Raw genomic sequence first — 12,504 nt, forward strand, 5'->3', positions numbered from 1 at the left:
AGGTACATACACACCTTGCAACTCAATAACGTCCAGTTTTCTTCAACATTCGAACAAGCAACACGTGCATGCTTGGCACCCTTCATACACGCATCATACAAACATCTTTATAAAATTATATAACCAAGTATGAACATTCTAAAGATCAATTACGTACCTCAGACATGTATGATGAAAAACGAGATGTTACAAAAGTTTTAAAATCGACAAACCAGTCATTAAACGGTAAAAACCCCCTTTTATAATAATAATACTACTTATATATATATATATATATATATATATATATATATATATATATATATATATATATATATATATATATATATATATATATATATATATATATATATATATATATATATATTTATGTATATTTATATACAAATATAGTTTTAAAAATATATACAAATATAGTTTTAAAAATATAGCGTTAAACTTGGCTAGATCCCTGTGGAACGAACCGAACTTACTAAAAACTACACTACTGTACGATTAGGTACACTGCCTATAAGTGTTGTAGCAAGGTTTATGTATATCCACTTTATAAATAAATAAATAACTTGTGTAAAATTGTATCGTATTTAATAGTATTTCGCAATAAAAATATAGCTATTTCGTATACACCTCTGTACACATCAACGGTTTATATATATATTTAATATATAATATAATTAATTTATATAATTAATTTATATAATTAACTATATATTATATTATATTTACGTGCATAGTTAACCTGTAATTTTAGTTCCAAAGACTCGTACGTTGTCACATGACTATAGTCTCGGTTTCGGTTTCTCGAACGCATTCTCGTACGCTTAGAAAACAAATATATTATGTTTCGTGTAGTGTACCTTTATACATAACAAGACTCAAATCAATGAAAAACAATCTCACTCAAAGTGTAACTTATTCATTTGAGTGTTTTGGTAATTTGCTTCTTTAAATCGTCATCCCAATATATATACATATATATAAAATAGTTTTTTTTAAATCAAAACGTTTATATGTTAGAGTTAATATTATATTTAATCATTTTGTAATATATATATATATATATATATATATATATATATATATATATATACACATACATATTCATTTAAAACTATTAATTTATATATCTATTTAAAAAAATATTTAGTTTTTCAAATGCTAATTATATTTCAAAATATAATTTAAATCGTTTACGTAATAGAAAATATTATATCCTATATCATTTTAATTTTAAAACGTAAATAGATATAGTTCATTTATGTACTAGTGTTTAAATATCAATCGTATCACTAAGCGAGTGTTACTATCGTGTACTTAACTAATTTTGAAAACATATATATTTAATGAACACGGTCTAATTACACGTTGCAAGTTATTTATATATTCAACAACTAATATTCTAATTTACGTTATTTAAACAGGGATATTTTAATAATCAAGTTTCATTATATCGAAAAACATTTTCGTACACTGGTAACTAAATCATTATTATTAAATTTAGTCTTCCACTAACTTTTGTCTAACTTTCGTTATTTGACACCTTGTTCTCATATGAAAATCACTTTACCAATTATTCCGAATATCGTTAAAAAGAATAGATTTCTCAAATCATAGTGGACCTCTCAACAAAGACTCGTAATCATAATTCAATGTTTCTGATAATTCAATCATTTGATCTTATCTTCTAATTTCGCCGATAATCATATTGAAACAAATACATTCATGTAAAGCATTATACGTTTAAATATTTTGTTGATATATTCAAGTTATAATATATACACATATACATACATAATCATATACGTTCATTTAATGGTTCGTGAATCATTGGAATTTGGTCGAGGTTAAATGAATGTGTGAACATAGTTTAAAATTCTTGAGATTTAACATTACAGACTTTGCTTATCGTGTCGGAATAATATAAAGATAAAGTTTAAATTTGGTCAGAAATTTTCAGGTCGTCACATCAATATCGTTGGTACATCATTTTTAATCTTTTTAGAGGACGAATCTAGCTTATTACTAATGGTATCTTGTGACACTACTAATAAAAAGATACACAATATTATTAAAAATGTCAATATAATTATAGGACCTCGTATATTTAATTTGATGAGGAAATTGATAAATTAGTAGTAGTGTCGAACGACTATGAAGTAAAAGCAGATCAGGGGTGATTACGATGAGGAGTGAGCAATGTGGATTCACAACAGAAAGCTGTGGTTAGATAAGGAAAATGTCAAAACGAGTATGCTAAAACAAAAATTAAAAACTCGTTGGATTATTGATGGGGATGAAAACTCAATGTACTTCACGCGGTCATAAGATGGAAACAAAATAAGATGAACATAAGAGGTCTTAACTTCAATGGTATGTGGAATGAGAATCCCCTTGATATTAAAGAAGCAGCTGTTAAACACTTTGAGAAGATCTTCACCTCCTCTACTACATACTGTGCTAGCCTAGAGGATTTGAGGTATAGAAAGATCAGTGATGAAGAGGCGCTCAACTTGGAAGCACCTTTTTGTGAAAAAGAAATTTGGGACGCTATTTCAGATTGCGGAAGTTCGAAGGCTCCCGGTCCAGATGGTTTCAACATGGGATTTTTCAAGAAATTTTGGTATATCATCAAAGACGACCTTGTTGAGGCAATTAAATGGTTTTGATCAAATGGTGAATTTTCGAAAAGATGTAATGCCTCCTTTGTGACATTAGTTCCTAATCAAAATGACCCAATTGGCCTTAGTGACTATCGGCCTATCAGTCTCATTGGAAGTTACTATAAGATTATAGTTAAACTTCTTTCAAATAGGTTGAGAAAGGTTATCCCGGGAGTCATTGGTATGGAGCAGTGCGCTTACTTGAAAGGTAGGTTTATTTTGGATGGTGTGTTAATTGCCAATGAGGTGGTCGAGTATTTAAGACACGTACGGAAAAAAGGCATCATCTTTTAAGCGGATTTCGAGAAAGCATTTGATAGTTTAAATTGGGAATACTTGATAGAGGTTATGCAATGTATGGGGTTTAGAGTAAAATGGAGAGGGTGGATTATGCTGTGTCTTAGATCCGCTTCTATTTCAATCTTGATCAATGGTTCGCCTACGAATGAATTTAAAATGGGTAGAGGTGTGAGACAAGGCGATCCACTATCACCTTCTCTTTTCATCATTGCGGCGGAAGGGCTTAATATTCTTACTAGTATTGCGGTGAAAAAGGGGCTCTTCAAAGGCGTGAAGGTGGGTAACAACAACACCGTTGTGTCCCACCTTCAATATGCGGATGACACTATGTTCTTGGTGAATGGATTTCTAGTAATGCGATAAATCTCATGACACTTCTAAAGTGCTTCGAGTCGGCATCGGGTTTAAAAGTCAATTACCATAAGAGTCATTTATTCAGGATTGGAGTCAAGAAGGATGATGTTGAATCCTTAGCTTCTCGTTTGGGTTGTCAATATGGTACAATTCCTTTCCTATGTCTTGGTCTTCCCGTTGGATCTAAGATGAAGAAATCAAAAGCTTGGTCACCGATTGTTAGTTAAAAAAGAAACTTTCGGAATGGAGAGCTAGATCGGTGTCTTTTGGTGGTCGGTTAACACTTATGAAGTCGCTCATATCAAGTCTTCCTTTGTACTATTTCTTGCTATTTCGTGTCCCACCTTGTGTGATAAATAAACTTAAGAGTGTGAGAAAATAATTTTTTTGGGGCGGGTCGGGTTCAAAATCTAAATGGGCTTGGGTAAAATGGGAAAAACTCCTTCTTCCTCATGAAGATAGAGGTCTAAATATTAAATCTCTTAATTGTAAAAATCTTGCTTTATTGGACAAATGGTGGTGGAGGTTTAAAACTGAAACCAATGCCTTGTGGGTTAAGATTATTTCGAGTATTTATGGTCATAATGGTGGATTGAATGTGAATGATGAGGTCTCTCAAAGTTCACGTTCTGCTCCACTTGGTCCGTAGTCTGCTATTGTTCTTGCAGGTACTGAAGTTGACAATTTGGGTGTTCCTTTTACTAACTCCTTCATTAAAATATTCGGAGATGGCGTCGGTACATCGTACTGGAATGAGGAATGGATTGGAGGCTATAAAGTGAAGAACAAATTCTCGAGACTGTTTAAGTTAGAAACTGATGTGGATGCAGAGGTCAGGGAAAGGATTGTGGGTAACGGGTCAGATGCAAGAGGTAACTGGAGGTGGTCTAGAAATCCTACTGGTAGAACATTAGGGGAATTAGAGGAATTAGAGAGAATGCTTAAAGCGTATGGGTTGGACAACAGCTCGAAGGATACCACAAAATGGATCTTGGACAACAAAGGATTGTTCTCGGTGAAGAAATTGTCGGTTCTGCTAGATGAAAAAGTGCTGGATAATTACAAAGGAAACTTCGAGACGCTTCACAACAATCTCATGCCTAAAAAAGTTGAGGTTTTTCTTTGGCGAACACTATTACATCGACTACCTGTCAGGACTGAACTCGACAAGCGGGGCGTTGATTTGCATAGTGTGACATGCCCTATTTGCGATGACGATTTAGAAACTGTGGAACATATTATATGGCCGTGTAAAACTGCAAATGACGTATGGACTCGAGTGTTTAAGTGGTGGAACATAAACTTTTCGGGTAATACTATGGAGGATTTACTTCGTGGGACAACTTCCTTATTTCCTTCGGTTAGTGGACAAAAAATATGGCAAACGGTCAACTGGATTTGCGGATACGTGATTTGGAAAAATAGGAATCAAAAAGCTTTCAACAATAAATCTATGGTGGTCTCGATGCTTATGCAGGAATTTCAAATCCTAACTTTTGATTGGATTTCTCGAAGAATCAAGGGTGTTGTCATAGATTGGATCAAGTGGCTATCAAATCCATCCACATATGCTGTTTAGCTGATCTTAGATTGGTTGCAAACTCTTCAACCTATCTAGCTATCGTCTGAATGGGGTGTGGAGTAGCTGCTCACTGATCTGAGTCGATTCTGCTCTATTGGCCATGCTGGTATACTTGTGTTACTTGAGTCGTACTGATGCTAGGGTTATAAGTCCATATGAGTGCTCCTAGTTCTTATTGTCTTCGTGTATAGTTTGCTCATCGTGTATTAGTACGTTGTGTGATTCTTAGTTTCTGCAATGTGCTATTTATCCACTGCTTCATGTACCCTTTTTTCAGTCTTAATTCATCGCCTTGCTTTAAAAAAATATATATTTAATTTAGGATTTATAGTTTTATAATATAAATCATTCAAATATTAAAAATTAGTCCACTTATGTTAGTGCATAAAGTATAAGTCTCTAGCTCATTTTATGTCAAGGGTTGTGTTTAGACAATATCAACATTGTTATGTTTGGCTATCGTGTTTAAATGTTTATTGTTTCAGCGTGTAATCAAATATATGTTAGAGGTCACAAATTATATTGTTTGAATGAATCCATACGGATTAGTTAAGTATCCGTACGGATCGAGCTCCATATGCACGTTGCAGACTTGCAGTTACATCCGTACGGATGAGGGTTACATCTGTACGGATCAGTCGCCAGACACTCTATATAGGGGATCCAGGGTTCAATATCAAGGTTACACACCTTAGACTATCGCTAGCCGATCACATTCGTTCCAGAGCGTGTAGCATCCATTCTATTCAATTTTCAAGTGTTTCAAGTCGTATTTAACGTGAATCGATCAATATATTTACGTGTTTTCGATACAAAACACAATATCGAGAATTTCGCACTCGATATTGCATTAAACGACTGATTTATTCTGTTAATCGGTCCTACAAAGTGGTATTAAAGCCATTGGTGTCAAATACAGTCGTTTATCTGTCGAATACGTGTATTAAAATTTTGGGTTTGTGTTTTTATTGATAAAATTAATCAAAGCTTGGATTTTGGACGTTTAAATTGTTAATTGTTCGTGTGTTTGTTTTTATTAAGTGTTTTTTTTTATCATTATTAACGTTCTACATTATGTTTTTTTTTTTTTTTTTTAAGTTTTTAACGTTCTATTTCTTTCTCTATAATTTTTAATTTCAAATAGTATCAATTATCACTTGTTTTCATGGATCCGTGCATCATTTCATTTAAAGTGTTTTACGGCGGGGATGTTGCTGATGACTGGAAGTCATACGTTGATGGGTCGAAACAATCGTTTGAAGATATTGATGTTGGTAACTTTGATTTAAAGCTGATGTTTGCATTTTCCATAAATAAATTTGATTGGAAGCACACGGACAATTGTTATTTGGAAGTAGACACTGTTAGAGACAACAAAACAAGGTTTTTTTTTATTGGGATGAAGATTGAGATAATATTAAACAAATGTACAAGATAACAGGTTAAAGAATTGTACTGTATCTTTTATATATGGATGAAGATATTATTAACATGATTAGATTTTATTGTGTGACAAATTCTGATGGTTATTCTGTGATAACCCGGAAATTTCCGACCAAATTTAAACTTTAATCTTTATATTATTTCGACACGATAAGCAAAGTCTGTAATGTTGAGTCTTAAAAAGTTTGAACTGTTTCATATATTCAATTGACCTTTGACTGTGGCTGACAATTCATGAATAATTGTTTGTAAACAAATATATAAGTATATATATATAAATATAAATATATATATATAATATTATGAAATAATAAAATACACTGTAATCAATTTAATTTAAATATAAATAAAATACAGAATAATTAAGTTGCTATTAGAAATGAATATATATATATATATATATATTTGAAATCTAAACATAAGTGAAATTATACATTGTAAACTATAAATATTAAATATCTAATACAAGTTATTGTATAACATATATAATTAGTAAATATGATTAAATTATAGAATGGTAATACATTAAACTTTATATAAATGTTATATTAATATTAACATCATTACTTTCATTATTATTACTAATATTAATAATAGTATTGATATTTGTATTACTAAAATTATTATTTATAAATATGAAATACTTATATATAATGAGAAGTTGAATAAAAAATAACTTGTCATATCCTTTATGTTACTTGTATTATCATGATATATTATTTTTACCTTGAACATTAAAAATCATTATTTGGTTATCCTTAACAATATGATCATTTTTAGTTTATAGTTACTATTATAATTATTATTATTATTAATATGAGTGTTATTAATATTAATATCATTATTATAATTTCTATTATTATTATTAGTATCATGCTGATTAATAATATTATTAATATGCCTATTATTATAATTATTAGTATTTTTATTAATCCTAATAATATTAATAATATAATTAATATTTAATAATTATCACTATTAATATTTAAATTTATAAAGTCAGTTGAAGAATCAGATATGTATCACATTGATATGGTATAGTTATTGATTTATTCTGTCTCTAAAGGTTCCAGCTATGTATAAATCAAACACAAGCAACCAAAATTTGTTCTAAGTCCCTTTCTCCTTTATTTTTTTTTAATATTATTTGGAGTACCTGATGTACAAATCTGTTGAATAAATTGCTATATGATAATTGATATATTGGTGTTAAAACCGAATCACTTCAACTCCTTTTCATTTTCTCCATCAAATATCAATTAAAACTGCCTCAACAAAATTGAATTACCAAAAGAATTGAAGTACACCCAGACTTTTTACTCTGTTCGTGCTTCGTTCAATCAACATCTCTATCTTCAATTCAACTTTAAAAAGTAAAAATGCAGATATATCAGGAATCCTCCATTTAAACTCTCTGCAAATTATCAGGGTCTAATTTCATCTATAGATCTCTAATTTCAAAGTCAAAGATTATTTCCAAAAAGTCAACCGAATAGTTCATGGTAAAATTCGAACTTGTCTTTATGTTTTAAGTTTATTTGATGATCCAGAAAGTTTCCAAGGATCATCTAAAACATATTTCATGTAGGAATTATTAGCTAAAACAATCTTAAATTCATAATCAAAATTTGAGTTTATAGTGTTCTTGGTTCAAAATACAAAAACTAGAACTCGAATTAATTTGCAAAAAGTAATAATGTAGTGTTGTTAGGAATCTCGTACTCAAGCTATCTGCTAAGTTTCAAATCTCAATTCTAAATATCGAGTACGAATTTGCAAGTCAAAGTTTTTTTTAGAAAAAGTCAAAGATAGTGTTCTTCGCGAAAATTGAACTCGTTTTGATATTTCTTGTTAAATTGACGATTCGGGTAGTTTATATAAACAATTTAGAACTTAGTTCGTGTAGAAATATTTATCCAAAACGTGCTCAATAACGAAAATATATTTTTTTTTTTGTTAGAAGCTGCGACAGCAGCCTTTTTTTTTCTTTCTATGTTATATTTTTTTATCCAGTTAATCACTTATGGTTGTTGTTGTATCGGGTATCAAAATCTAAAATCAGTTTCACAAGTGTTATTAAGATGAAAATCGAATTTTTTTTTACAAGCAACAGCGACGGTAGTTGTTGCTGTTTATTTTTTTTATATATATATATTTTTTTTTTTTGTTGTTTGGTTTGTTGTTTTGATTAATCCACATTCACCTTCTTTCTGGTTGTTTACATTTCGAGTTACATGTACCAAACCAATTTTTTTTCTGTTATGATTGCCTCTGCTCATTTGATCCTTGAAGAAGATGATAACTATAAAAGTTGGGTTAAATATAATTGGGGTGTCCATTAAAACAGAAAGACATCAAGCGGGTCAGTGGTCATGAGTGTTGAGGGGAAGCGGGTGGTCGCGGGTTCGAGCCCGGTCGATGCCAGTTTTTATCTTTTTAGCTATTTCATCAAAGGTAGCCAATTTATTTATTTACTTATTATCATTTATTATTATTATTATTATTATTATTATTATTATTATTATTATTATTATTATTATTATTATTATTATTATTATTATTATTATTATTATTATTATTATTATTAGTGATGTTAATATAATTGTTATCATTAGTTATTGTTACTAGTATACTAGTAATTAGTATTATTATTTTTACCAACAAAAGTAGTAGTTACACTTTTAGTATTATTATCAAAAATTATAATAATAATAATTATTATTATTATTATTATTATTATTATTATTATTATTATTATTATTATTATTATTATTATTATTATTATTATTATTATTATTATTATTACTAAAATTATTATCATTAGAAGTAGTAATATCATTAATTGTATAAGATTATTAGTATAAATATTATTACTAATATTATCATGGTTATCATTATTATTATGATTATGATCATAGTTAAAATTAAGAGTATTGCTAATATAATTATTATTATGATATCTATGGACAACTAATGTATGTATTATCATTATTATTATGTAACCATAAAAACAATGAATAAAATTTTATTATTATTATTATTATTATTATTAGTAAATCATTAATATCAAAATTATCGTTTTTAAACAAATAAATATTATGTACATAGAACATACTTATTATATATACTACAATCATATTAATATTCCATATAACAACATATAAACGATATTAACATTTCTTAGATAAAAACTTACATACAACAAAATAGATATTTTTAATATTATATTAAATGTATATATATAAATATTAATATAAACATACTAATCACTTTAAATACATATACAAATAAATATATATAACATATGATTTAAGATATAACATAAAATATATGTTTTAAATGGAATTTAGTATAAATCTTATATAACTACAAAATATATATAAATAATATATATTAACAATTGAAATTATGATATTTCAATTATATGTTTTAATAGAAACGCAATTAATATAGGTTCGTGAATCCGAGGTCAACCATATGCTTGTTCAATGTCGTTCTATGTATTTTTACTACAAAATACATTAGGTGAGTTTCATTTGCCTTTTTACCCTTTATATTTTTTGGGCTGAGAATACATGCGCTGCTTTTATAAATGTTTTACGAAATAGACACAAGTAATCGAAACTACATTCTATGGTTGGATTTATCAAATCGAATATGCCCCTTTTTATTTAGTCTGGTAATCTAAGAATTAGGGAACAGACACCCTAATTGACGTGAACTCTAAAGATAGATCTATCGGGCCCAACAAGCCCCATCCAAAGTACCGGATGCTTTATTACTTCGAAATTTATATCATGTCCGAAGGAGGATCCCAGAATGATGGGGATATTCTTATATACATATTGTGAATGTCGATTACCAGGTGTTCAATCCATATGAATGATATTTTTGTCTCTATGCATGGGACGTATGATTATGAGAAATGGAAGTATGAAATCTTGTGGTCTATTAAAAATTATGAAATGATTATTTATGTTAAACTAATGAACTCACCAACCTTTTGGTTGACACTTTAAAGCATGTTTATTCTCAGGTACGAAAGAAATCTTCCGCTGTGCATTTACTCATTTTTAAGATATTACTTGGAGTCATTTACGACATATTTCAAAAGAGGTTGCATTCGAGTCGTTGAGTTCATCAAGATTATTATTAAGTCAGTTATAGTTAGATATATTATAAAATGGTATGTACGCCGTCAACTTTCGATGTAATGAAAGATTGTCTTTTCAAAAACGAATGCAATGTTTGTAAAATGTATCATATAGAGGTCAATTATCTCGCGATGTAATCAACTGTTGTAAATCGTTTATAATCGATATGGACTTCGTCCGGATGGATTAAGACGGGTCTCTACAGTTGGTATCAGAGCGGTGGTCTTAGTGAACCAGGTCTGCATTAGTGTGTAAAACTGATAAGTCGTTAGGATGCATTAGTGAGTCTGGACTTCGACCGTGTCAGCATGTCAAAAGTTTTGCTTATCATTAGTGTCGAAAATTATTTGCTTATCATCCTTAAAGTCTAGACACGTCTTACTGCCTCTATTGCATAGACAGTGTATAGATAAATTCATATCTTAGCGTATCTGTTATTGTTACCTTTGCCTAATAGCTTCCGTAGATTCCTCCGTAACTTATGGGATTTTAGTATTATATATGCATATGTAAATTATGTATTGCAGGGTACTAATCTACATCCTATAATCTATTTCTTATCGAAAGTCCTTCATCTAATTGTACGAGATAAATCCATCAACCAGTTCGAGTCCCTCAGTTTCTGAAGCTCTTCCGATAGTTGTTCCGACAGCTATTCCGACATGGATATTCACCTAAGCTCCGAAAGCAGTGTCACCAGAATGAATCAAACAATCATACATCCTCAATTCATCTGATGGGTTCGTGATCGACTTAATTAATGGAGACGCGAAGAAGGCGACCCCTCCATCAACCGAATTTACCTCTTGACGATGAACCTGAAGCACTTACCGGCGAACCAGTCCGAAACACCATTTTCACCATCATTTCCCGAATATATCAACACGATTATATTCTATCCACAGTTCTAAACCTTATTCAGCCGCTCGTTCCAACCGACAATCATTCCGGAATAATGGAAGAAGCCAACAAGCTTCGCGCTCGAGTAATCAATTTGCAGAATATGGTGCAAAATTTACCAGCTTCAGCAACAACATTAATACCATTACCACCAACAACCTAAGTTTCAACGTCACACGCCTCAACGTCTCATTCGGTACCTAGAATATAATCATCGTTCTACGAATCGATCTACATAAACTATCTTCGTCCTTCATGGCAATTATGTAATCTTTAATGTTTTAGAGATTATGTACTCTAATTTTAGCCGTAAATTTGATGAGTTTAATATCACATTGACTCATTAAATCCATGATTACGTCTGAAGAAAATATATATGTATATATGTTTTCATAAAGATTGTAATTAAAATTTTTATTGTACAAACTGTTAATGGTAAAAATATTTTAACGGGTAGGTAATACCCGAGGAAAATTTAGATTTCGCATTAATAAGTTACACTGTACATTCTACGAATCTGATTCAACTGTTATTTACTATCCTGCTTACAACCACAGCTATACGAATCCGTTCACCACAAAATAACCATTTTCATTCAATTTTATATTTGGATTTTGACCTATCAGAATCCAACAAGTGGCATAATGAAGAAATAATGGACACAATAAAAATTGATTAGAAACAGACTAATTGACAATATGAAATTTTATTAAGAAACCACGCTAACAAAATCCTAGCTAACTGTTCTTAGCTAACTGTTAATTCCATATTATATTTTATTTATCGCAATTTAATTATCGCAATTTATTTTATCGCAATTTTTAATTCTCGCAATTTTATTTAATTTCTGTTATTTACTTTACGCACTTTAATTATCGTCTTTTATTTTTTTTTGTTATTTATTCTACGCACTTTAAATATCGGGACACGTATACAAGGTTTTGACATATCATATCGACGCATCTATATATATTATTTGGAATCGCCATAGACACTCTATATGCAGTAATGATCGAGTTCTCTATACAGGGTTGAGGTTGATTCTACAATAATATATATACTTTGAGTTGTGATCGAGTCTGAGACATGTACACGGGTCACGATACGTATT

At 29.9% G+C, this 12,504-nt stretch overlaps 1 protein-coding gene across 1 annotated transcript; it reads left to right on the forward strand.

Moving 5' to 3' along the window:
* Positions 1 to 2,342: 2,342 nt before the first annotated feature.
* On the forward strand, positions 2,343 to 4,893 carry LOC139846001 (uncharacterized). Its single transcript, XM_071835937.1, has 5 exons — positions 2,343 to 2,648; positions 2,813 to 2,868; positions 3,065 to 3,289; positions 3,400 to 3,532; positions 3,964 to 4,893. The coding sequence occupies exons 1-5, from the start codon at positions 2,343 to 2,345 to the stop codon at positions 4,891 to 4,893; spliced, it is 1,650 nt and encodes a 549-aa protein (XP_071692038.1).
* The last annotated feature ends 7,611 nt before the right edge of the window (positions 4,894 to 12,504 follow it).

The sequence above is a fragment of the Rutidosis leptorrhynchoides genome, chromosome 1, assembly GCF_046630445.1.
Source record: "Rutidosis leptorrhynchoides isolate AG116_Rl617_1_P2 chromosome 1, CSIRO_AGI_Rlap_v1, whole genome shotgun sequence".
In the NCBI taxonomy this organism is placed as follows: Eukaryota; Viridiplantae; Streptophyta; class Magnoliopsida; order Asterales; family Asteraceae; genus Rutidosis; species Rutidosis leptorrhynchoides.